The 27,261-nt window shown below is 43.0% G+C and overlaps 3 protein-coding genes across 8 annotated transcripts in view; 1 reads left to right on the plus strand and 2 right to left on the minus strand.

Annotated features, from left to right (window-relative positions):
* The window catches only part of LOC112215237 (serine/threonine-protein kinase WNK1), a gene marked incomplete at its 3' end in the record, with an annotated part of 66,368 nt that extends 63,116 nt beyond the window's left edge, over positions 1 to 3,252 (minus strand). The window contains exon 1 of the mRNA XM_042299939.1: positions 2,747 to 3,252. The remainder of the gene's footprint in view (positions 1 to 2,746) is intronic.
* Positions 3,253 to 4,309: 1,057 nt separating this feature from the next.
* Positions 4,310 to 12,921, minus strand: LOC112216373 (protein FAM3A). 3 transcript variants are annotated; one of them, XM_024376329.2, is made up of 10 exons: positions 12,734 to 12,921; positions 12,371 to 12,429; positions 12,145 to 12,252; positions 9,219 to 9,242; positions 8,913 to 9,036; positions 8,274 to 8,332; positions 8,097 to 8,147; positions 7,624 to 7,708; positions 7,127 to 7,253; positions 4,310 to 6,793 (listed from the first exon to the last, which is right to left on the minus strand). In XM_024376329.2, the coding sequence occupies exons 2-10, from the start codon at positions 12,381 to 12,383 to the stop codon at positions 6,695 to 6,697; spliced, it is 690 nt and encodes a 229-aa protein (XP_024232097.1). In that variant the 5' UTR covers positions 12,384 to 12,429; positions 12,734 to 12,921; the 3' UTR covers positions 4,310 to 6,694. The 3 variants fall into 3 exon arrangements, with proteins under 3 accessions (XP_024232097.1, XP_024232094.1, XP_024232095.1); XM_024376326.2 differs by having other exon boundaries at positions 12,683 to 12,921; XM_024376327.2 differs by having other exon boundaries at positions 12,371 to 12,432; positions 12,683 to 12,921.
* LOC112216372 (isocitrate dehydrogenase [NAD] subunit gamma, mitochondrial) lies at positions 12,401 to 27,261 on the plus strand. Of its 4 annotated transcripts, none has more exons than XM_042299663.1 (14): positions 12,401 to 12,419; positions 13,442 to 13,572; positions 13,865 to 13,909; positions 15,421 to 15,432; positions 15,608 to 15,705; positions 17,668 to 17,777; positions 18,487 to 18,547; positions 19,705 to 19,837; positions 19,976 to 20,109; positions 21,838 to 21,940; positions 22,199 to 22,345; positions 22,716 to 22,810; positions 22,951 to 23,011; positions 24,405 to 27,261. In XM_042299663.1, exons 2-14 carry the CDS (start codon positions 13,492 to 13,494, stop codon positions 24,504 to 24,506), a joined length of 1,182 nt encoding a protein of 393 aa, XP_042155597.1. In that variant the 5' UTR covers positions 12,401 to 12,419; positions 13,442 to 13,491; the 3' UTR covers positions 24,507 to 27,261. The 4 variants fall into 4 exon arrangements, with proteins under 4 accessions (XP_042155597.1, XP_024232093.1, XP_024232092.1 ...); XM_024376324.2 differs by lacking the exon at positions 12,401 to 12,419 and adding an exon at positions 12,420 to 12,741; XM_042299662.1 differs by lacking the exon at positions 12,401 to 12,419 and adding an exon at positions 13,282 to 13,300.

Consider the following 27,261-nt stretch of genomic DNA (forward strand, 5'->3'; position numbering starts at 1 on the left):
CTTCTCCTCTCCTGTCGACTCTCCTCTTCTCCTCTCTCCTGTCCCTCTCCTCTCCTGTCTCCTTCTCTTCTCCCCCTCTCTCCTGTCCTCCCCTCTCTGCTCGCTTCTCCTCTCCTGTCGACTCTCCTCTTCTCCTCTCTCCTGTCCCTCTCCTCTCCTGTCTCCTTCTCTTCTCCCCCTCTCTCCTGTCCTCCCCTCTCTGCTCGCTTCTCCTCTCCTGTCGACTCTCCTCTTCTCCTCTCTCCTGTCCCTCTCCTCTCCTGTCTCCTTCTCTTCCCCCCTCTCTCCTGTCCTCCCCTCTCTGCTCGCTTCTCCTCTCCTGTTGACTCTCCTCTTCTCCTCTCTCCTGTCCCTCTCCTCTCCTGTCTCCTTCTCTTCTCCCCCTCTCTCCTGTCCTCCCCTGTCCCCTCTCCTCTTCTCCAACACCGTCCTCCCATCCCCTCCCCCCTCTTCTCCTCTTTACTGATTTCTCCTGTCCCCTCCTTTCTTCTGTCCCTTGTCCTCCCCTCTCCCACTCAACAGTCTAACTAATCCAGGTGAGAGGGCCTTAATCAGCGGATGTATCTGTGATGAGTCAGGATTACAACATGTTACTAAAGTGTCTTAGGTCTACTACTGAGATGGCGCTCTGATCCCAATGGATGAATTAAGCTGTTTTAATACAACATACTACTGAGCTGATCACCTCTGACCTGAAATCATTTAGTATTAGGAGTTACACATGTTACTGAAGGGACCTAGGCCTACTACTGGAGTGGAGCATCATCTACTCAAGCTCCCATCTCTATGGTTGAATGAGCACTTTTATTACTATAACTAGGCCAACTACACATGCTACTAAAGTGGTTTAATATTCCTGGAGCCCTCGCCCGTGGTGGATGGCGCCCTCGCCTGTGGTGGATGGAGTCCTCGCCAGTGGTGGATGGAGTCCTCACCCGTGGTGGATGGAAGCTCGCCTGTGGTGGATGGAAGCTCGTCTGTGGTGGATGGAGCCCTTGCCTGTGGTGGATGGAGCCCTCGCCCGTGGTGGATGGAGCCCTCGCCCGTGGTGGATGGAGCCCTCGCCCATGGTGGATGGAGCCCTCGCCCGTGGTGGATGGAGCCCTCGCCCGTGGTGGATGGAGCCCTCGCCCGTGGTGGATGGAGCCCTCGCCCATGGTGGATGGAGCCCTCGCCCATGGTCGCCCGTGGTGGATGGAGCTCTCGCCCATGGTGGATGGAGCCCTCGCCAGTGGTGGATGGAGCCCTCGCCCGTGGTGGATGGAGCCCTCGCCCGTGGTGGATGGAGCCCTCGTCCATGGTCGCCCGTGGTGGATGGAGCCCTCGCCCGTGGTGGATGGAGCCCTCGCCCTCGCCCGTGGTGGATTGACAGGCCTGCTGTTTTAGGTCTAGGCCACTACATATCATACTACTGATCAAATTGGATTAACAGAATGGCCAAAGCCTCTCAGACCACGGCACACATTTTATTTCTATGCTACTGAGTGTCACCTCTGAACCAAACTGTTTCATAGTTTATATTAGAATAGTGATTTATTGTAAGCTGTACTCTTTATGGTTTTCAGTGACTGGGATCAGGGGGTTAATGTATTAAGTCCTCAGCATTTTTATCAAGAAGGAGTGGTCTGATAATGACTTGAGTACATCACTATTATAGGACATGGCTGAACCAAAAATGGCACCATATCCCCTATATGGTGCATTACTTTTAACCAGGGCCCTATTGGCTCTGTTCAATGTAGTGCACTATATAGGGAATAGGGTGCCATTTCAAACGCTACCATCTGCTATTACTCCCAGTGGGGGGAACCAATAAAACATTATACCAGTGCTTTGATGCTCTCTTTTAACAAACTTTTTTTAAACAAAAAATATGTATTTTGAATCATCACTATGTATATGTATATATATATAAAACATTTAATAATAAAGAAGAGGATAATAATTTGGCAATGGCAATTCTGATTTACAAATGGACAAGCCAGTGACAGCCAATGATAGTAATTTTTACAGGCTGTAGTATAGGGCCATGTGTGGTTGTCGTCAGAAGACACATCATGTTGATGGATTCTAATTTGACTTTAACATAAAAGCAAAACGCAATTAATGATGGTGTTTATAGCCTATAGCCTGATATTGTTTACAATAAACACAACACGGCCAAGCGCAGGTCCTTCCTCAACAGGCTCCTCTTGCTGGCTGGAACAGACTGTAGAAGCCGTGGCAGGATACATGTTGTCACCTAGTGCGCGAGGGTTTGCTATAATTTATGATTGACACGTCAGATTGAAATCCCACAAAAATCATAAATGGATACACCAGGTTATAATAAGACAATATATTTGTTGTTTCAGCAGGGGAAGCTAAACTAACGTAACAAGCAATTGGCAAATAATACATTTGATTGCATTTTCCATGGAGCAGGCGCACGGGCGCGAATACTAGGCTATCCAGCACTACAGAAATCCGACATAACGCAAACAATGTAACCTATGAAAAAATATATGCATTTTGAAGCCTGCCCTGTGCTGGGGATTAAATAAGAAAATGTGAGGCACGATATCACCGAGTAGAAGCGTTTAACTCCCCAATTAGACATCATGGTAGTTAGCGTACAATAACAGATTGCAACACCTAAGCTACCCTGGTGAACAGAAATAGGGATTCTATTCCAAGCTGTCCAGCACTGTTGGAAATTCGTTACAATTGAAACAATGTAGCAAGAAAACAAGAAAACTGCACTTACCTAAATGTATCATCTCGTGACGTTCGTTCTGATTTTTTTTAGGCAAACTGGTAACACAGACAGCTAGCAAGCTAGCTAAACAAGCCCTATAATTTATATTCCGTTATGTAGCTACACAAATTATTTCAAACGTTGCTCAAGCGACCTTTAAATTGCACTTCATTGCCTATAATGATTTTAACAGCAATATTCCATCAGATTATGCAAGATACGACTCATTTTCAAATGATATCATTTTTAAAATTTGAGCTTCACCATTAGTGCGTGTCGGTAAATCCAAGTTTGAAAATCCCAACTAGAGTCGAGTCTTTCTAAATCTACACTAGAGCAGGCAGGAGGTCTAACGGTATGTGCCACACAGATGATGCGACATAAATGTATATACACTTATACATGCAGATACCTTCAGACGTTACTTTATGTACATAATTTACAAGATAGGAGTCACACGGCCATCTGTGTACAAGGTGTAACTGCACGCGCTTGCTGGCTTCTCCATTCCTCTCGACAACCCGCGAGGAGGCTCTGATGTGCGCACGCGAGCGCTGCTGAAATGGGCCACAAGAGGGCGGCATTCAACTCGCCTCCATTCTGTTGTGGCCTCTCCCATTTGAATGAAATATTGCATTACACAGTAGTAAGCTCCATTACATTGTTGTCTTGCAAATACGGTTATGTAAATGATATGCTCTACATGACAATTGAGTTCTTCTTCTTACATTTAGATTGGGCATGCTAGACATGTCTGTAATTGCACGTAACAAAAAAATCTATGACTTGTCATTTGTGAAATTGATGTTTAGCCGTCATTTCCCCATTTCTTATGCATCGGCTCAAATTCAAGGACAGGGTTTAGCATAGAATTTGCATAATGCCCCAAAAGCGTACAGATGGAATAATGATCACGTTCCACAAAACATGACAAAGAGGAAAAGGAGATCTCAGTGAAAGGGGGCCATTTTCTTCCCATTCCGCAGACCCCTGTTAAGGCACTCACACAAGTACAGAATGAACTGAATAACCCCGTCTTTTGGCGCCCCCTAATGGATTTAAACAGATGACTTCTGTCTGTCCACGGTGCATGACACTGCTTCCTATTCTTCACGGAGCATGCAGATGGGGGCATTATGCATGACTTCCCACAGATCTGGGGCTGCATGTAACAAGACTGAGGAGACGTGCTGATCTAGGATCAGCTTCGATTTTAAGATAATGGACAGGAGGGAACCAAGGGCTGCACTGTATGTCTCAAGAGCATCAGTGCTGACCTAGGGTCAGTTTATGTCTTCTGTACGTTGAGTTGACATCAGCTTTTTCAATCGTTCACATTGTCATTACATCAACCCGTAAAGAAGATTGACCAGATCAGATGACCAAATACATACTTAACATGCAGTCATACTCCACAAAGGATAGCCTAAAGGATAGGATATTCACTCAAAACAGTATTTGGTCCTAGATGGTTTGCGCTCTTGCGAACTCCACTGCTCATTGTCAAGCCATGACAATCATTGACATAAGAATTGGCATGATAGCACATACAGACTGTCCCTCAGGCTGAACCACACCGCACACAGAGATTTATTTAAAAAAAAGAAAAAAAGTGTAAGTCACAAAAATGAATAGTAGAATTCTATAGTTCACTTCGTCTCAAAGCACTTATTCCAGGACCAAAACATTCTGCGAAGTTTGTTTTGAGTGTATTGAAAATGTAACAAGTGGTGTATATTTAATAAAATTCAGAGGACAAAATACACAAGATACCTATCAAATTGAAAAAAATAAAATAAGTAATACATTATCCAAATAAACAACAGTAAGGACAAGGCCTGAGATACACAGGTAAAAGCATGAATAGTGTTGTTATCCAACAGTACAATCATGTTTTAGGCACTGAAGTCCACTCTAGTGTGAAATCAAACCATGAATATAGCCTACGAGGTGTAAAAATAAGTATCTATAAGATTCTAGACTAGTTCTATTCCAAGTTAAATACACAAGATTGGAAAATTTTGACAGAATGTATTTGAGTAAAATGCTGTGCAGAAATCACTGTTCTCTTTCAGAAAATGTTGGTTGGTCCTTTGCATGGGGTGATGTAAGTTTCCTTTAAGATAGATGACACAGAAACCTTGGTATAAAACTCTTTAGTAATAAAATGCAATTGCAGACAGTTTTGCATAGAGAATACCTCAATAGTCTATAGTAAACATCTGTGTGGCGAAACAAGAGACAACACTCTTTATACAACCTACCGTCAATCATATCTTAACATTGTTATACAAAGTATCTAAAATGAGAAAAACATGTCTAGACTGGTTTCTCACTCTACTATCTCAGCCTTGAGTCTGTGTGACTGTCAGCAGGTGCAGACAATTCTCAGCCTGAGAACTAAAGCAGTACATCTCCATTTACCCAGTACTTTTCCATCACTGAGCATTGCAAGCATACAAAGGTCATCACATACATACAGTAATCATGGCATTGGTGTAGCCCCACATCCGAACCCCAGGGTAACCCTCACATAAAAGGTGGAGGTTATTAGCACTTTAACCTGGTCCCAGATATGTTTGTGCTTCCATTACACCTTGTCAAGCCAAATGTTTGACATGACTACAAGTTGGCATGATGGAACAAACAGACTGGCACTCAGGCTAGCACAACTAGATTGAAATCTACAATTTAATATATTAAACTATGCATATAGTTTAAAATATATATTAATGTATTTTAATTTTAATTTATCATAACATACAATATCCTTCCTAGAACAGCCAGCAATAATATGTTGCTAGTGAATCCTAATTGTATTCTGTTCGCGATTTCCATTCATATAGGCAGCCTTATCTGCCCTCTTCCTGTGCATTTGCAGGGTTTTACAGGCATTACTTCTTTAATATATTATTTTTTTCTATCCAGCATAATTTGTTCCCTTATCTGTGCATCAACCATTTGGTCTCTGAAATATCCATGTCCTCCTACGTGGTCATTCTCAGGAACATTAAGCCTCAAACACTTAAATCAATTCCTAGTTCAAATGTCAAGTCCAAACAGTTGCTTCAACAAGTTAGCATATCAACCATCAGGCCAGCTTGCTACCAGCATTGTGACAGTGAGTCAGTCCACTCAAGAGAAGATGTCCTTTGCAGCACGTGTTACTTGACAAAAATAACAAAAAGTGAAGGAAAAAAAATAAGTATTGTAAGAGTCTTTACCTCCCTGTAGTTACATGATATTGTAACAGAGCATCATTTATCCAACTGTAGTCGTGCAAAACCAATACCATACTCATGTCTCATTAGGGACAGACTGGCCATAGGGCCATCTTAAGCCCATTATGTGGGCTTGTCTAAATGATCGTTTGGCTAATAATGGGTGCTGAGAGACTCAGAAAAGGGCCGGTGTGATAGAAACGCAGGGGGAAATGTATGGTCCCAGTCCGTCCACAAGTTTCATTAAAGAGAAGGAATGTGAGGAAGCCTGTAAATCGAGGCGAGTCAAAATGTCATAGTCAATGCTTCTGCTGCTCCAGTTTCTCCAGATAGATCTGTGCTGCTAATCCTTAGAACCAGAGGCCTTCGTTCTCAAAAGGTGCTAATCCTTAAATCCAGAGCCCTTCGTTCTCAAAAGGTGCTAGTCCTTAGAACCAGAGGACTTCGTTCTCAAAAGGTGCTAGTCCTTAGAACCAGAGGCCTTCGTTCTCAAAAGGTGCTAGTCCTTAGAACCAGGGCCCTTCGTTCTCAAAAGGTGCTAGTCCTTAGAACCAGGGCCCTTCGTTCTCAAAAGGTTCTAGTCCTTAGAAACAGGTTGCGTTCCAACTCTCCAGCCCTTCTCCCAAAGTGTGCACTTGTCTTGCACACTCCCAGTATTTAAAAGCATTGGATCCATGTAGGTCATAAGCATCATCTGAGAAGAGTGGAGGAAGGGAGGGATACAAGCAGAGTGTGTTTAACCCTCTGAAGGGGAACGGAGGGGGACACAGCCGTCCATTTCCAGAGACTCAGGCCAGCCTTCGTACTTGTTACTGTTCTTACTGTTCTTCATACGCTGGGGGTGTGAGAGAGAGAGAGACACAGGCAGAGAGAGGGTAAGAACATTAGGCTTTACAGAACAAACACTGACAGCCATAGATATAACACAGTGTAGCTATAATATGGACAGAGTTACGAGCAGAGCTATGAGGAGAACAGTGAGTGTACAGATACGTCATCACGCGTAATCACAGAGGTCACGTATCCTTATCTCTGCACACGTAGATGTACAAGCACATCCAATTATAAACGCCGCAACTACGCTGGATAGCCATTTTGCTTGGCGCTCTTGCGTTGTTCGTACGGTATAAATGATATATAGTTTAGGCTTTAAGTAAAGGTAGTCTACCTGTTCGAATGGACTCTTGTTCTCGATGCCCTTGGCTCCTAAAAACACCCAGCTGTCTCTGAAGGTGAGCTCCTTCACTGCTGTGCTACCCAGCTCCTCAAACAGACGACGAGCCTCGTCATTTAATCTGCCGCGGGTGTTAGGAGAGGGAGACAGACAGTCGCAGTAAAGTAGGCTAGCTAGATGAATGTCCATTTTGAGTTTGGGAAGCCCTGCCATACAGTACAACATACCATTTTTGTATAGTTTAACACCAAATATAATTTTCACTTAGTAATGTTTACAATTGTAAGAATAGACTGGTAGATTTACAAGTCGTCAATATGTTCAATTTGGATTTGTTAAGCATTTTACAAGATTGTGGTGACTGTAAAACAACCCCTTTAGTGCTGTGTGTGTGAGTCATGTGCCATGAAGCGTCATATTATAACCACACAGCGCTGAAAGCATTGCACAGGACTGGGGCTCACTTAGTAATGTCCATGTTAGACTCTTACTTTGTGGCAGGATCATCAAAGGAAGCTACAAACACAAGTGTTCCCTCATGTAAAGGTAGGAGATACTTCAACAGGTCAGTAACATCTGAGAATGGGAAGACAGATGGGTAGGATGAAGTGGTGGCAGGGTAGCCTAGTGGCTAGAGCGTTGGACTAGCAGCCGAAAGTTTGCAAGTTCAAATCCCAGAGCTGACAAGGTACAAATCTGTCGTTCTGCCTCTGAACAGGCAGTTAACCCACTGTTCCTAGGCCATCATTGAAAATAAGAATTTGTTCTTAACTGACTTGACTAGTTAAATAAAGGTAAAAAAAAAAAAACTGTATTTAACTGAACAATATGTAGAGGGGCGTTTAACTTTTAACCTCAGTGAAAATATTCAAGATAATGATGTATAAAATAAACTCATTTAAATATTACGAACATGCACCAAATGACACCAGGACATCAGTATAAAGGTGTTTAATCCTCTTACCTCCTGCCCACATATCAAATGATTTTGTGTCCAAGAGATCTCCAGATACCCCTGATGAGCAGAAACATGAAATCATTTAAAGTTAGCAATCTGTGCAACAGTCAAGTCAAAATCACAACTGCACAAATTAACTTGAAACATAACTTTGAACAATTTGTCAGAGATTATTCTAATTACCATTTACTAAAGCAATGTTTAGTCCTCTACCAACATTGTTGTTGACACTGCTGACAAGGCTGAGGGAGAGAAAAGGAAAGATTGGAGGAACCGTAAGTACCAACACTTTACCTGGGTTGGTTAACGTACTAACTAGGAGCACAAGCATTTGGCTACACCCGCAATAACATCTGCTAAATATGTGTATGTGAACAATAAAAATGTGATAATTTACTGGTTAGATTTAAGATGATCATAAACCCATTGTAGGCAGTAGATGAAAGATGAGATTAGAGCTACTAAACTTTCAGGAAACTAACCCCTGAAGAGTTCATCTATACATTGTTACACTCTGACAATGAAGGAGCAACCATAGACAGACAGAAAGACGCTACAGACAAAACCACTCCTTCGGTTATTTTTTGGCAAGATGGCCCAAACAGATCTGGGATCAGGCTAATGAAGGAAAGCAAAATAAGACAAATACTTGCATTCAGCTCTTCAGACAAACTTCAGGGTTAAGATGATATGATGGCAGAAAGAGTTCATGAGAAATAAAAGGAAACGGAGACAAGCTGGAGAGAGTGAGGTGGTTGGTGGTGACATTGATACATTGGTGTAAGAAGTGTGATGGCCCCGATGATGTACAATAATTCTCACATCTTATCCTCCAGGCAGATTTTGGGCCCAATGATGTTGGCGGCTCCAGAGACGATGCGGAAAGCCAGATGTTTCTGAGGACAGGGAGCCGACAGACCACACTTGTACCTGTGGTGTTTGGGCTCTGGAAGAGGAGAGGACACACAAATTAGCACATTAGAATGAAAGCGTACCCAAGCTGGGAATATGGTGCTCAACTGAGGGACATAGATTAGCACTGTCCCACTGACATTGAAATGTTTAGGTTCCAAAAGGATTACTTTTTGTGATTGCCACTGTAAATAATGGTCTTAACTTCTCACATACCAGCTGTTGGCTCCTCGTTTGTCCCTGTAGAAAATATAGATATGAGTTAATGTTGATCTATCCTGTTTTCTCCTATCACAGCCATTCAAACTAACTGTTTTAGTCTCCATTGGCCGCTGTGTAATCCCTGAGCAGTTTCCTTCCTCTCCGGCAACTGAATTAGGAAGAAGGCCTGTAACTCTGTAGTGAGAGGGTGTACTGATACCCAATCCAAGAGGGTAATTCATAACCTCACCACTCTGAGATATTAAACGCCTGCTTTTTAAAAATTATAAATACATCTACCAGTAGGTGCCCTTCTTTGAGAGGCATTGGATAACCTCCCTAGTCTGTGGTTGAATCTGTATTTGAAATTCACTACTCGACTGAGGAACTTCACAGATAATTGTGTGTGTGGGATACAGAGATAAGATAGTTATTCAAAAATTCATGCAACTTATTAAGCACATGTTTACTCCTGAACGTATTTAGCCTTGCCATAACAAAGGGGTTAAATACTTGACTCAAAACATCTGTTTTCTATTTGTAATTCATTTATAAAAATGTCAAACAACAACTCCACTTTGATATTATGGGGTATTGTGTGTAGACCAGTGACAAAAATAATCTACATTTACTACATTTTAAACTCAGGCTGTAACAACAAAATGTGGAAAAAATCAAGGGGTGTGAATACTGACGGCACTAAGTGTGGTGATAACATCGTATTCCAAATCAGATCAACTGTTAGTCACATGTGCCGAATACAACAGGTATACAACAGGAACTTAGTGAAATGCTTACTTACAAGCCCTTAACCATTGCATTGTGACGTCCCTGGCAATTCCCAGCCCTAGCCTATTAAAAACTGTCAGAAGTAGGCATTGGTCTGAAGCCGAAAAAGGGAAATTCACATGAGCGCCACAATGCCTACTCCAAGTTTTTTTTAGCACACAGCTACTGTAGTAGGTCAAAGCTATTTTAGTCTATTGTACTTCAAACAATGTCTATGCAGGTTGCTTAGGATTCAAACCTTCTCAAACAGCCTAATTCTTACTCTTCAGTGTCCTGCTATTAAAATAGTGCACACACACACACAATTATCTTTCAAAACATTAGAAACGTATTCCTAATATTGAGTTGCACTCCCTTTTGCCCTCAGCACAGGCTCATTTTGTTGTGGCATGAACTCTACAAGGTGTTGAAAGCAGTCCAGATGCTGGCACATGTTGACTCCAATGCTTCCCACAGTTGTGCCAAGTTTTCTGGTAGTGCATCTCTACACCGAATATCTCGTTCCATCTCATCCCACAGACGCTCAATTGGATTGATGTTCGTGGAACCATTCCTGGACAATCCTAGCCTTGTGGCAAGGGGCATTATCCTGCTGAAAAATCCATTAGCAGACGGATATACTGCTGCCATGAAGGGATGCACCTGATTGGCAATGAATTCAAAAAATACCCCACACGATCATCACCAGCCTACAACGTTGACACTTGGCATGATGGATGCATGTACTAATGTGGTTCTCTCCATACCCTAGTGCTCTCATAAGCATGAAACAGCAGAAACTGAGATTCATCAGATAAGGCAAAGGTCAGGCAAGCAATAATGTAGGCTTTGTTTAACCTTGGGGTTTCCAACCTTGGTGCACCCATCCCCCAGGCTATTGTGTTTAAAACTTGGGATGGCAACTTCAGGTTCTCAGGTATACATTGAATTGCTCATTTTAGATTAACAATAACCATTGCATGTATTATACATTAGCAGCGTGACAGTTTGTCATTGTTTGGTGTTGACTATTAATTTTATTTAGCTAGCTGTACTTTGTGGAAGAATGTGGGATCGCTAGATTGTCAACTAGGGCTGACCTCAACCAAACAACCGATCGGTTGGTCGGTCGACCAAGATGTTTTATAAAGCAGTCGCAAATATATTTATTTTTCTTATGGCATGAGAGACCTGTCTGACTTGCGCATGTCTCAGTGGACTAATCCACTGAGGCCGCAGGGAGGCCATGGTCCAAGAAAAAGGTGAGTGTTGCATGGATGCACAACGCACGTCTCTTTCGCCTGAAATGACATACCCAAAACTAACTGCCTGTAGCAAGGATATGCATATTCTTGGTACCATTTGAAAGGAAACACTTGGAAGTTTGTGGAAATGTGAAAGAAATGTAGGAGAATGCATTAGATCTGGTAAAACAAAGAAAAAGCCAACCGTTTTTTGTACCATCATCTTTGAAATTCAAGAGAAAGGCCATCATGTATTATTCCAGCCCAGGTGCAATATAGATTTTGGCCACTAGATGGCAGCAGTGTATGTGCAACGTTTTAGACTGATCCAATGAACCATTGCACTTCTGTTCAAAATGTACCAAGGCTGCCCAAATGTGCCTAACTTGATTATTAATAGCTTTATGTTAAAAACTGTGCACTCTCAAACAATAGCATTGTATTATTTCACTGTAATAGCAACTGCCAATATCAGATATGTCTACGTACTGGGAAATGGTCTTGTTAATTACAACCTTGCGCTAATCGCATTAGCCTACTATAGCGCAACTGTCCTGCAGGGGACCCACCGATCCTGAATTAGTTAAGGTCCTTGTCCTGTTGCATTTACCACAGGTGGACACCAGTCAAGTTGTAGAAACACTACCAAGACGTTCAATGGAAACAGGATGCACCTGAACTCAATTTAAGTCATGTAAATAAGTTTTTTTTTTAATATACATTCAAACATTTCAACAAAACAAAATTGTTTTTGCTTTGTCATTATGGGGTAGTGTGTAGATTGATGAGAAAAAATATATGTTATCAATTTTAGAATAAGGCTGTAACGTAAAACAATCTAGAAAAAGTAAAGGGGTCTGAATATTTCCCGAAGGCACTGTACTATTGTGGGTGCTAGACGTCAGATAGTAAGGTTGTCGTCGTCTTACCACTGAAGAAGTGTTTGACCACCAAGTTGCTGTCCCCTCCAAGTATGGAGCTGGCTAACACCCAGGTGAGGCCCACCAATAGCAGCACAGCAACAGCTCGCAGAGGCCCTGGCACACAGCGACATTCCATTAGAATAGGCTCTTTCTCAGCAACAATACATGACATTCATTAGATACAACTAAAAAGACAGCTGGACACACTCTCACAGACAAGACACACTCCTACCTGCCAATCTCATGATTTATTTTCTTCAGAAGCTAAGGCAGACAGACCGGCAAGTAGTGCTACAGAAAACAATGAGAATAATATAGTCATGTTAGAAAGAACATGGGCTTTTCTGGTAATTTCGTGGCAGTTTCATTGAAACAACAATGTTTGAAAACATTAAAAGGATACTTTTGAGCAAATTACAGGAATCTCTATCAATGATACAATTTGGCAAGCAAGCAAGATAGTTATTTCGAGATGCATTCGACAAGACAAAGGCAAAAAGTGGAAAGGCGCCCACTGCAATGAGAGCAAAAAGGAAACACCCACTGTTATTTATTCCAAGGCAAACTCATCTAGATTTCCTTCGTGAAAATTCACCTTTCCTGGTAAGACAAACTTGGACACTAAAATATGATTTGGGAGGCTTAGTTCAGCGTCTGTAGTGTTTGCATCGTTCCAGTTACGACAAGCACGTAGAAATTATCTTAATTTCTTCAAGCGTGCGATCTTGCTGATTAGTTTTGAGCGTTTCATTTTCTGTGACGTCAGCCTCGAGTCTGCGCGCATGCGTCTTTCCACTGTTATGCCGCGTTCAAATCAACTCAGAACTCGGAAAAATACGAATTCAAATCACAAAGTCAGTGATTTTCAGGTCGGAACGTCTGAGCCCCAGAAAGAGACAGGAGTAACCGAATTAGATTTTTTTCCGAGTTCCTGGTTTTGAACACACTGAAGTCGGAAGTCCGCGATCTCCGAGATCCCAGTTGTTTTGAACGCGGCATTACTCCCATGTGTGTACAGTACATACAGTAAATCATTGGTTACTCATTAAGGTGCCTCCACGCGTCATACATTTTGTTCATGTTATGATGGGGGGGGAATATCACCACCTAAATAATTACATAAACTATACTACGGAGGCAGAATAGATTACAAAATTATATGGTAAACTGTCTTATGAACAGCTCGAGCTCTAATGTGGCAATATTATTCCATAGAATTGGGAATTAGAATACGAATAATTATTAGTAATTTAATAATACAATAATGTTATAATAGGACCTCTATCGATTCTTCTCTCTGTAGCGTGGGCACGAGCAGATGCGCGTTAACGGCATTAGTCGGATTCCGTTAAGATGGCCGCCTCCAGTGCAGTGATATCAATGTCCAAAATCATTAAACCCATTTGGGGTGGACGGTTGGCAACGACAGCAAAAGTAAGACCGAGTTTTATGATTCACAGTTATGATGGCAAATAAACTACATACATAATTGAGAGAAATTGTGTTTCTGGGCTATAATACAAGGTCATTTCTGGTTAGCATTAGCAAGAAGCGCATGTCACTATCAGTGTTAACCAATATCCCTCCCATTGCTACTTTCTCATTTGACATGCATACGGTATACTGTATTGTTGCTTATCTCTAGAAAGACCCAAAGGGACTCACCGACCACGTGAACCACAAGTTGAGTTATCTAACGCCCTGTCCTGTTCTTCTGTTTCCTGAGGTATTTGGAGCCACAGTGAGCAGTCGCAGAGAGAAATCAACAGTAGTGAGTGCCCATCTTGGAACCTGCATCAGATAGGCTATCTGTGGTGGTTTGAGTAGGCCTACTGTAGCTAGATCTTGTGAATGTGCAGAGAGTACAGTTACATGGAAACCAACCCGATGTGGAATTGGGTTGAATTCTACTTCAGGCAGAAATTAGCGTTAAATAAAAGCCAGACTGTTAAATACAATTAAATGTTAACTCATTTTAGGGTGTTCCTTTTGCAGGTAGGAATGTGAGACAATATTGTAATGAAACAGCAGGGAGCAGGTCTCGAACCCTCGACCTTCTAGCCCGAGGTCCGGCGCGCTATCAGCTGTTCCGCAAAAGCATGCTCGTGCGGCAGGGTCGATTTCCGTGCTTAGAAAAACCCAGGGTTGTCACAATATAGTCACAGGAAAGTATAATTAAATCAACGTTTCAAAGCTCTGGTAGTGTGTTCAGATTTCTATCACCTCATGCATGTGCACAATATGAAAATACATGCACACCACTGATGCGTACTTGTTGAGCTCCTGTAAGTGTTTACATGGTTCTGCACATGCTTCAGGTAATAGAAATGTGAACACACTACCAGCACTTTGATAAGGTGATTTAATTATACTTTCCTGTGGATATATTGTCTCACATTCCTACCGCCAAAAGGACCAACTACACAGACAACTGTTAAAATATAATTTTATTCAATATTCTGGCTCGTAGAGCTTGTGTGAGGAAATTTTCCAAGCCAATGTATGGCATTAATCTAACTATGAACCAGACCAATCGCAGTCTGATTGTCAGGCAGAGGTCACAGTAGCTAGCTGTCTGGCAGAGTGTGCAGAGAACAGGGTAGCTAGGCCTCTTACTTAAACAATAAGGCAGTTGTTATGCGCAACGCTGAGTGTCTGGACACAGCCCTTAGCCGTGGTATATTGACCATATACCACAAACCCTCCGTGGTGCCTTAATGCTAATATAAACTGGTTGGCAATGTAATTATAGCATTAAAAATAAATGTTTTGTCATACCCGTGGTATACCACGACTGTTAGCCAATCAGCATTCAGGGCTCGAACCAACCAGTTTATAATGTGCATTTTAGGCACATGGTGAGTTGCCTAGTACACTTGACTGTCAGAAATCACAAGGCTTGCTTGCTATCAAGTATGTCTATTTGAGGCATGGTACTGGTGATGTAGCTAGCCTACCCAGGTATCTTACTATGAGCAGCACAAGATTCACACTGCCACTCTGTCAGATTTAAACATTTCAGATGGAGCTCTTGACACTTCTGCTTGGTATTTATTATTGTTTGGTTGATTTGGTGTGACAAAATTGGCTAGCTAACTAACTCCGTTGTCACCTTTAGGCTGAGCATTTGTAACCTGATCCAAGACTCCCCTCTCCCCTCTAGGGAGACGGGATCATTAATGAGCTCGCAATCTGAGGTGTAGGGCAACTGTTTGTTTTCTGGTGCTTTGCTAATCTCTCACTGTATTGTTCTGCTTTTCCGGCCGTTTCTACAACTAATAGGGACAAATCATTGTAAGTACCGCGTTGCATTACATCACCGTTCATCACATTCCCACGTTACACAACACACACAACACGCCTTATTCACACCATTGGAACACAACCATAGTTTGATTTGCTTTCGGTGCAGCCTGGTAACTCTGACAGAAAAGTGTGCAAGGATAACAAAAAAATGTATGCATTTCAGCCCCCTCCTGCGAAGTATGGTGGCAGACACACTGTAACTCTGATACCTGGAGATGGTATTGGACCAGAACTGCTCAATCACGTAAAGGAGCTCTTCAGGTCAGTCAAATATGCTTTATAACAGTCTATAACGTGTTTATAAGCTGTTATTCGCACCTCATCAACATCTTCTAAACACATAGCCACTAATATGTGCCTGGGAGCTCTTAAGGTCTGCTTATTGTATTATAACTGGTCATAGCATTCATGGCTTATAAACACTTATAACAGTTAATTAATTTAACAGTTTATTTAACAGATGCTTCAGGATTTTATCTACTTGCCCAGAGTCAGATGAAGTAATGGATACATTTCTTTTGTCTCTGCATCCAGTGTGAAGGAAGTTAGAGGTCGTTTCGCTTGACAATGCTAACTGGCTTTAGCGCAATGACTTGAAGTCTGTGGTATCTACTAGCAACTTTCCTCAAACTGCACGCAGATTATTTAAATTTTTATCCATGAGTTCATCTGACTCTGGCGAACAAAACTGAACAAAACCATAAACGCAACATGCAACAATTTCAAAGATTTCACTGAGTTACAGTTCATCTAAAGTAATCAGTTAATTGAAATAAGTTCATGAGGCCCTGATCTATGGATTTCACACGACTGGGAATACAGAAATGCATCTGTTGGTCAAAGATACCTTTAAAAAAAAAAAATGTAGGGGCTTGGATCACAAAACCGTTCAATATCTGGTGCGAAGTTGCTTGATGTTGGCGGGAACTGAAACACGTTGTCGTATATGTAGATCCATAGCATCCCAAACATGCTCAGTGGGTGACAAATCTGGTGAGTATGCAGGCCATGGAAGAACTGGGAATTGTGTACAGATCCTTGCGTCATGGGGGCTGTGCATTATCATGCTGAAACATGAGGTGATAACCGCGGATGAATGGCACGTCAATTGGCCTCGATAAAATGCAATTGTTTGTTTTACGTAGCTTATGCCTGCCCATACCATAACCCCACCTCCACCATGGGGTACTCTGTTCACAACATTTACATCAGCAAACTGCTTGCCCACACGACACCAGACACACTGTTTTCTATCTGCCTGGTACAGTTGACCCCGGGGTTCAGCTGTGAAGAGCGCACTTCTCCAGCATGCCAGTGGCTATCGAAGTTGAGCATTTTCCCACTGAAGTCGGCTACGACACAGACCTACAGTCAGGTCAACACCCTGGTGAGGACAACGAGCACACAGATGAGCTTCCCTGAGACGGTTTCTGACAGTTTGTGCAGAAATTTGGTTGTGCAAACCCACAGTTTCATCAGCTGTCCGGGTGGCTGGTCTCAGACAATCCCACAGGTGAAGAAGCCAGATATGGAGGTACTGGGTTACACGTGGTCTGCGGTTGTGAGGCAGGTTGGATGTACTGCCAAATTCTCTAAAACAACGTTGATGGCTTATGGTAGAGAAATGAACGTTCAATTCTCTGTTAACAGCTCTGGTGGACATTCTTGCAGTCAGCATGACAATAGCATGCTCCCTCAACTTGAGACATCTGTGACATTGTGTTGTGGGACAAAACTGCACATTTTAGTGGCCTTTTATTGTCCCTAGCACAAGGTGCACCTGTGTAATGATCATGCTGTTTAATCAGTTTCTTGATATGCCAGACCTGTAAATTGGATGGATTTTTTGGGCAAATGAGAAATGCTCACTAATAGGGATGTAAACAACATTTGAGAGAAATAATCTTGTTGTGCATATGGAAAACGTCTGGGATCTTTTATTTTAGCTCATGAAACATCTGACCAACACTTTACATGTTGCGTTTATATTTTTGTTCAGTGTAGATAAAGGGCTTCATTGCCCAAATCCTAAAGTATCCCTTTAAATGCGAATGGTAGTGAGTGGCTATCTTGTTCCAAGTTCATAACAGGATATTCTCAGCTTATAGACATCAATATGTCTCATGCCCATAGTTGTACAGTACAACAAATAAGTTGAGGTAGAATGACTGAGTCATTGAGTTGTCCTTCCCATACATCCTTCCGTGTTAATGTGCTCTATAGGTTCAGCTGTGTACCTGTGGACTTTGAGGTCGTGAATGTCAGCTCAGCTACCGAGGATGACATCAACAACGCCATCACAGCCATCCGCCGTAACGGAGTGGCCCTCAAAGGTAGGAGAAACTGTAGAATCCATGGGAAGGCCTTGGAAGCTCTAACCCTGGCAATGTGACTGGTGAACTCATGGGCACATTTGCAATGGGGCGGCAGGGTAGCCTAGTGGTTAGAGCGTTGGACTAGTTACCGGAAGGTTGCAAGTTCAAATCCCCGAGCTGACAAGGTACAAATCTGTTATTCTGCCCCTGAACAGGCAGTTAACCCACTGTTCCTAGGCCGTCATTGAAAATAAGAATTTGTTCTTAACTGACTTGTCTAGTTAAATAAAGGTTTAAAAAATGGCTGCCAGTCCACCCATTATGCACTTGAATGGGGAGGCACTTTCTATGGGAGAAGTACTGAAGAGATTTTGTATTCAAATTGTAGGCCTCTTCTAGTTATTTAATCCTATTGTCCATTAACTGCAGCTGTGTCAGTCACTGTGTCATATGATACGTTGTGTCTGTATTCTATAGCAAACTCGGTCCTGCCCACCCCCCTGGGTGCCCCCCTGGGTGCACATTTTGTTTTTTTCTCTAGCACTACACAGGTGATTTCAAATAAGCAAAGTTTGACAAGTTGGTCATTTGAATCAGCTGTGTAGTGCTAGGGCAAAAAACAAAATGTGCACCCAAGGGGGTCCCCAGGACTAGTTTGGGAAACACTGTTCTATAGAATACCTATAAAACAGTCAACATGCTTGTGTTTTTGTTTGTGTGTTTGTAGGTAACATTGAGACCCTCCACACCCTGCCTGCTTCCCACAAGTCCAGAAACAATCTCCTCCGGTAAGTAAAGGTTTCTATCCAATCGTTTATTTAAAAAAGACAGAGGACCTCTTCCTTGAGTGCTCTGTTGCTGCTAATGGGGCACCGATCTCTATCCCAAATGGTCTTTTGTGGCTTTCTCTGTCCAGCCCAGTCTCCTCCACCTCTCTGTTCAGCCCTGTCAGCTTACACTTTCTCCTCCATCTCTCTGTCCTGCCCTGTCAGCTTACACTGTCTCCTCCATCTCTCTGTCCAGCCTGTCAGCTTACACTGTCTCCTCCATCTCTCTGTCCAGCCCTGTCAGCTTACACTGTCTCCACCATCTCTCTGTCCAGTCCTGTCAGCTTACACTGTCTCCTCCATCTCTCTGTCCAGCCCTGTCAGCTTACACTGTCTCCTCCATCTCTCTTTCCAGCCCTGTCAGCTTACACTGTCTCCTCCACCTCTCTGTCCAGCCCTGTCAGCTTACACTGTCTCCTCCATCTCTCTGTCCAGCCCTGTCAGCTTACACTGTCTCCTCCATCTCTCTTTCCAGCCCTGTCAGCTTACACTGTCTCCTCCATCTCTGTCCAGCCCTGTCAGCTTACACTGTCTCCTCCATCTCTCTGTCCAGCCCTGTCAGCTTACACTGTTTCCTCCACCTCTCTGTCCAGCCCTGTCAGCTTACACTGTCTCCTCCATCTCTCTGTCCAGCCCTGTCAGCTTACACTGTCTCCTCCATCTCTCTGTCCAGCCCTGTCAGCTTACACTGTCTCCTCCATCTCTCTTTCCAGCCCTGTCAGCTTACACTGTCTCCTCCACCTCTCTGTCCAGCCCTGTCAGCTTACACTGTCTCCTCCATCTCTCTGTCCAGCCCTGTCAGCTTACACCTTCTCCTCCATCTCTCTGTCCAGCCCTGTCAGCTTACACCTTCTCCACCATCTCTCTGTCCAGCCCTGTCAGCTTACACTGTCTCCACCATCTCTCTGTCCTGTCAGCTTACACTGTCTCCTCCATCTCTCTGTCCAGTCCTGTCAGCTTACACTGTCTCCACCATCTCTCTGTCCTGTCAGCTTACACTGTCTCCTCCATCTCTCTGTCCAGTCCTGTCAGCTTACACTGTCTCCCCCATCTCTGTCTCTCTGTCCAGCCCTGTCAGCTTACACTGTCTCCCCCATCTCTGTCTCTCTGTCCCACAGCACCAGTCTGGACCTGTATGCCAACGTCATGCACTGTAAATCCCTCCCTGGAGTTCAGACTCGCCACAACAACATTGACATCATGATCATCAGGGAGAACACTGAGGGAGAGTACAGCAGTCTGGAGCATGAGGTTAGACGCACACAGGCACACGCACAGGCAGACACGCAATTTTACTCCCTCAACTCATCCCTTTGTGTTTTTCCATTTCCACTCTTTGCTGTAAATAACCTGCGTTAGCATCCCTCTCTCCTTCCCTTTGTGCTGTAGAGTGTATCAGGGGTGGTGGAGTGTCTCAAGATCATCACCCGGACTAACTCCCTGAGAATCGCTGAGTATGCCTTTAAATTGGCCCGGGAGAAAGGTCGCAAGAGGGTCACTGCAGTTCACAAGGCCAACATCATGTAAGTCAGTCATTTAGTCAGGGACGGCAGGTCATTTAGTCAGGGACGGCAGGTCATTTAGTCAGGGACGGCAGGTCAGGTCAGTCAGTCAGTGAGGTGTCTATGTATTCCACTAGATGTGTTATAATGACTCACACTCTGAGTACTTTGGGGCTACGGTCCAATTCTCTACCCTTTTCCCCAAAGTGTGCATTCGTACACTCCGCCTCATAGATGTTTAAAGAAAACATTTGTGTAACAAATATGGTGGAAACTGACCCCGCCCCCTAGCCCATGCGTACGCTATTTCAATGCTTTGAAAAGCATGAGGTGGAGTGAACAAGTTAAGTGCACACTTCCAGAAGAAGGGTACAGTCAGAATGCAACCAATGTATAGTACCAGTTTGGACACACCTACTTATTCAAGGGTTTTTCTTTATTTTTACTATTTTCTACATTGTAGAATAACAGTGAAGACCTCAACTATGAAATAACACATATGGAATCATGTAGTAACCAAAAAGGTGTTAAACAAATCAAAATATATTTGAGATTCTTCAAATAACCATTCTTTGCCTTGATGACAGCTTTGCACACTCTTGGAATTCTCTCATCCAGCTTCATGAGGAATGCTTTTCCAACAGTCTTGAAGGAGTTCCCACATATACTGAGTACTTTTCCTTTAGTCTGCAGTCCAACTCATCCTAAACCATCTCAATTGGGTTGAGGTCGGGTGATTGTGGAGCTCAGGTCATCTGATGCAACACTCCTTCCCTCTCCTTCTTGGTCAAATAGCCCGTACAGAGGCTGGAGGTGTGTTTTGGGTCATTGTCAAAAACAAATTATATTCCCACTAAGTGCAAACCAGATGGGATGCCGTATCGCTGTAGAATGCTGTGGTAGCCATGCTGGTTAAGTGTGCCTTGAATTCTAAATAAATCACTGACAGTGTCAACAGAAAAGCACCCCCACACCATCACATCTCCTCCTCCATGCTTCACGTGGGAACCACACATGCAGAGATCATCCATTCACCTCTGCGTCTCACAGACACGGTGGTTGGAACCAAAAAGCTCAAATTTGGATTCATCAGACCAAAGGACAGATTTCCGCCGGTCTAATGTCCATTGCTCATGTTTCTTGGCCCAACCAAGTTTCTTATTATTATTGGTGTCCTTTAGTAATGGTTTCTTTGCGCAATTCAACCATGAAGGGCTGATTCACGTAGTCTCCTCTGAACAGTTAATGTTGACGTGTCTGTTACTTGAACTTTGTGAACCATTAATTTGGGCTGAAATCTGAGGTCCTCATGGGAGCCAGTTTCATCATAGCGCTTGATGATTTTTGCGACTGCACTTGAAGAAACTTTCAAAGTTCTTGACATTTTCCGAATTGACTGACCTTCATGTTTAAAGTAATGAAGGACTGTCGTTTCTCTTTGTTTATTTGAGCTTTTCTTGCCATAATAATAGCGAAAATAAAGAAATCCCTTGAATTAGTTGGTGTGTCCAAACTTTTGACAGGTACTGTATATATTTTTATTTGCCCATACACCTCTTCGGAGGACAAGGTTTTTTTTGTTACTTTTACGTGGTACTTTTTAATTTTTTTTTTACAGTAGTTACTTAGCAAGATATAGTTTTTTCATATACATTACATTTGGATAGATAGTACTCAGACCTATCTGGTATACATTACATATATTACAACCAAGGTGTTGTTGAACATCCTGTTTTCTCACCTTTACAGGAAGCTGGGAGATGGTCTGTTTCTGCAGTGCTGTCGAGAGGTGGCTGCTGGATACCCTGACATTGCCTTCGACGCCATGATAGTCGACAACACTACCATGCAGGTATGAAAATCAATGCTCTCTTTATGATAGAGGCACACCAGTAAGTTTTAGCCTGGTCTCATATCGGTTTGCGCTGACTCACCAACTCCTGCGGTCTTTGATATTGCCATGAGTTGGCACTTGGCGAAACGGCAGAAACAGATCTGGGACCAGGCAAAGAAGGTTCCTATCCCTGCTTTTAAATATATTTTAAGTCTGTTTTGTCTGTGTTACTAATGCTTATTTGTGTTGTTAACCTATCCCTCTCTCATTTCCTAGCTAGTGTCTAAGCCCCAGCAGTTTGACGTTATGGTGATGCCCAACCTGTATGGTAATGTGGTTAGCAATGTGTGTGCTGGCCTGGTGGGAGGACCAGGGCTGGTGCCAGGGGCCAACTATGGCCGTGACTATGCTGTCTTCGAAACGGTCAGTCCACTGGGCACCTGTAGTGTCCACAACTCTGATAATATTATGCTTCCACAGTGGTTTATTGAGATGCCCCAACAACAGACAATGTTTCTATCCCATTGGGATCGATGAATACTTATGTGAATGTAATATTTCATTTTTTATTTATAAATTAGCAAAAATGTATAAAAACCTGTTTTTTATTTTGTTAATAATGGGGTATTTTGTGTAGATTGATGAGGGGGATAAAAAACAAAACAATTTAATCCATTTTAAAATAAGGCTGTAACTTAACAAAATGTGGAAAATGTAAAGTGGTCTGAATACTTTGCGAATGCACTGTATATCATTGATCTGGCAATATGCTCTTTCTCTATATGTCTCTCAGGCCACCAGGAACACAGGGAAGAGTATTGCTGACAGGAACATTGCTAACCCCACTGCCATGCTACTGGCCAGCTGCATGATGCTAGATCACCTCAAGTGAGTTCACCTTGCATAGTCTAATGAAGGTGATGTTTCTAAACCATGATGATGTGTATGTACAGTATAATCTGAATTTGCTGTCGACTTGTTGGGCAGAACAAAGGGTATGAAAGTCATTGTCCTTTTGTGTGTCTCAGGCTCCACGATTATGCCACTATGATCAGGAATGCAGTCCTTACGACCATGAACGAGACTCAGGTAAGTCAAGTCCTCTCACCTCACTGCACACTTGTCACTATGCGCAATACACTTACCTGCTCAGTACTCTCACCTGACCTGCCCAGTACTCTCACCTGACATGCTCAGTACTCTCACCTGACATGCCCAGTACTCTCACCTGACATGCCCGGTACTCTCACCTGACATGCCCGGTACTCTCACCTGACATGCCCGGTACTCTCACCTGACATGCCCGGTACTCTCACCTGACATGCCCGGTACTCTCACCTGACATGCCCGGTACTCTCACCTGACCTGCCCGGTACTCTCACCTGACATGCCCGGTACTCTCACCTGACATGCCCGGTACTCTCACCTGACCTGCCCGGTACTCTCACCTGACCTGCCCGGTACTCTCACCTGACCTGCCCGGTACTCTCACCTGACCTGCCCGGTACTCTCACCTGACCTGCCCGGTACTCTCACCTGACCTGCCCGGTACTCTCACCTGACCTGCCCGGTACTCTCACCTGACCTGCCCGGTACTCTCACCTGACCTGCCCGGTACTCTCACCTGACCTGCCCGGTACTCTCACCTGACATGCCCGGTACTCTCACCTGACATGCCCGGTACTCTCACCTGACCTGCCCGGTACTCTCACCTGACCTGCCCGGTACTCTCACCTGACCTGCCCGGTACTCTCACCTGACCTGCCCGGTACTCTCACCTGACCTGCCCGGTACTCTCACCTGACCTGCCCGGTACTCTCACCTGACCTGCCCGGTACTCTCACCTGACCTGCCCGGTACTCTCACCTGACCTGCCCGGTACTCTCACCTGACCTGCCCGGTACTCTCACCTGACCTGCCCGGTACTCTCACCTGACCTGCCCGGTACTCTCACCTGACCTGCCCGGTACTCTCACCTGACCTGCCTGCTCACCTCCTGAGAGACCGGTCTGGCCAGTTATCAACAGAGCACAGGCCAATAAAGAGCGTTTTTCTTTTAAAATTATGTTAATATAGCTTGGCATTTCTCAAATTCATCTTTGACACTCTCTAGTCCAACCTGTAATCAAATGTATGCTTCTCTATAGAGTCTCTTCTAGTGTTCAAAATGTTTCTAATGTACCTACTGATTTATTACCCGTGTAGAATGCCTTTTTGAGGTGTCTGCAGAGAGGAGCTACAGGAGGATGGCCATTTTAATGAGCCCTATAGCTCCTCCCACCAGCATCCTCTAGTTAGGTGTGATGGATAGTCATTTTGAGACCTATACAGGGGAGAGTGATGTTGCAGAATATTCTGAAAGAAATGTGTAGAACAACAATTGTGTTATTTCTGTTGTCAACATTGTGAAATATTTAACCTCTGAATGTCGACCGAAGCAGACAATGTGATTGGTATCACAGTATTTACTATTCTCTTGCAGTTGCACACAGCTGACATCGGGGGGCAGGGCACCACCTCTGAGGTGGTTCAGGCGATCATGAGAAACATCCAGAGCAAGGGGCCTCTCACCAGCGAGCTCTGAACACGCATTTCGACCACACACATCAAGTCAATGCTGTTGGATGACATACAAATCCTTGGTGTGTCTCGTATATTTGAACAACTGTGTGCCGTATGAGAGAGTGGGGGTGTGTTTGTGCATGTTTATTTCCATAGTAATGCTCCTCCGTTGAGCGGTTCAGTCTTGCCTGTAAACACACACACACACACACACACACCGCTTTCAGACGAATTCATCACTTTACATTTGTACAGTTTAGTCATTTAGCAGACACTCTTATCCAGAGCAACTTATAGTAGTGAGTGCATACATTTTCATACTGGTCCCCTGTGGGACTCAAACCCAAAACCCTGGTGCTGCAAGTGTTATGCTCTACCAGCTGAGCCACACGGGACCATGTCATCTTCCCCTCTGCATGCCTTTAATTCATTCATTCATGTCTGTGTATTTCAATGTTATTTCAATTTAACACCATTTTGTCTTTCCATAACCATTCCCTGGCTGTTTCAAGCACATTTAACATTTGAGTGTAAACAAAGGAAGTAGGAGGCTCAAACTGCATCTGTAATAACATGCTGTAGTGAAGTAGTAACAGTTAGGATCTGTCTCTTAGATTTAACTGCAGCACTTTATAGCTACTCTCTGCTAGGTTCATCCTACATCCCAGGACATGATGGCCTAGACAGCAACACCTCCAGCTCCACTTAAACGTATTATATGTAGATGTGTTTGTGTGATTTATATTTGAGCGACTGTTTCTTAGGTATATCGGTTCACTGCAGAGTTTTGAGACTTGAAACGGTTATACTGTCCACCTATTTTCCTAATTGCAATGTATCGTACAGTAGAAAAGAAAATGTGTAAACGGTTATGTTTCTTACGGTACTGAAATGTTGCTGAAATATTATAGACTGTTTTATGTTCTTCTCGCAGTCCAGCGCTTAGCTTTACGTCTACAGGTAGCCTGGCGGGTAGAAGCGCTGATTCAGAGGGGTTGGGTTAAATTTTCAGTTGAATGCATTCCGTTGCACAACTGATAAGGTATCCCTCTTTCTCTGTCTCAAATCAAAGTTTATTTGTCACGTGGCCGAATACAACAGGTGTAGTAGACCTTACAGTGAAATCCTTACTTACAAGCTCTAACCAATAGTGCAAAAAAGGTATTAGGTGAACAATAGGTAAGTAAAGAAATAAACCAACAGTAAAAATACAGGCTATATACAGTAGCGAGGCTACATACAGACACCGCTTAGTCAGACTGATTATTAAGGTAGTATGTACATGTAGATATGGTTAAAGTGACTGAAGATAGCCCGGTTAGCCAATGTGCGGGAGCACTAGTTAGTTGGGCCAATTAGGTAGTATGTACATGAATGTATAGTTAAAGTGACTGCATATAAGATAAACAGCCGCAGCGTAAAAAGAGGGTTTACCTGTGACTATCAGATGAATCTTTCCCACAGATATCAAAGTCTTAAGATTTACCAATTGCCTTTTGTGATTTTGAAATCAATTTAAGTACTCTTTAATTTGCCTTAAAGCTGCAATATGTAACTTTTTGGGCGACCTGACCAAATTCACGTAGAAATGTTATAAATCTAATTCTCGTTGAAAGCTAGTCTAAAAGCGGTAGATCTGTTCTATTTCTATGCTTCCAGTTCTTAAATTTGTTTTTGCGTCTTTTACTTTTGGTTTTGTACACCAGCTGAAATAAAATATTTTTGTTTATGGAAAATATATTTCACAGCGGATTAGATGGTACAATGATTCTCTACACTATACTAATTAGGTGAACTATTAGAATTTTAGCAACCTGGAAATGGCGGAGAGATTTCTGCGTAGTGCATCTAAGATTTTTGTTATACTGGTCTATAACTTCTCATCTTTGTCTGTTACAGACTGTGTCTTTATATGAACAACTCAGAACTGTACCCTGAAATATAATATGTTATACTCTGTTATTTTTATATATATATATATATATACACATACCTACTCTGTATTTTACTTGATCCAGTGGGTGGGAAAATCATAATTGTAAACCAGAAGTGCATATATCTCTGTATTGTTTTAAAAAACAACCTTTGTGTTTGTGCCAGAATTACCTACATTGAGTGTACAAACCATATTGAGTTGAACCCCCCTTTTACCCTCAGAATGTCTTAAATTTGTCGGGGGGCATGGACTCCACAAGTTTTCAATTGTTCCACAGGTCTGCTGGCCCATGTTGATTCTAATGCTTCCCACAGTTATTTCAAGTTGGCTGGACATCCTTTGGGTAGTGGACCACTCTTGATACACATGGGGAAACTGTTGAGCATGAAAAACCCAGCAGCGTTACAGTTCTTGACACACTCAACCAGTGTGCCTGGCACCTACTACCATACCGTGTTCAACGGCATTTACAATTTTTGTCTTCCCCATTCACTCTCAATGGCCCAGATACACAATCTTTGTCTCAAGGTTTACAAATCCTTCTTTAACCGGTCTTATCCCCTTAATATTCAACGATTGGAGTGGATTTAACAGGTGACATCAGTAAGGGATCATAGACTGACCAGGTGAAGGCTATGTCATTGAAAGAGCTGGTGTTCTTAATGTTTTGTTCACTGGGTATTTACTGTCTCTTAATTTAGTGGTTGAAATTTAGAGTAAATGGAGCACATTAACCTGCTAAATGAAATGGGATTTATTTTGGTTTCATATACTATAGCTGTGGCTGGATTAATGAAATTAGCATTTTTATTGATCAAATAAAAATGTATATCTAAGCCTA

Source organism: Oncorhynchus tshawytscha, linkage group LG16, assembly GCF_018296145.1.
Source record: "Oncorhynchus tshawytscha isolate Ot180627B linkage group LG16, Otsh_v2.0, whole genome shotgun sequence".
Classification (NCBI taxonomy): domain Eukaryota; kingdom Metazoa; phylum Chordata; class Actinopteri; order Salmoniformes; family Salmonidae; genus Oncorhynchus; species Oncorhynchus tshawytscha.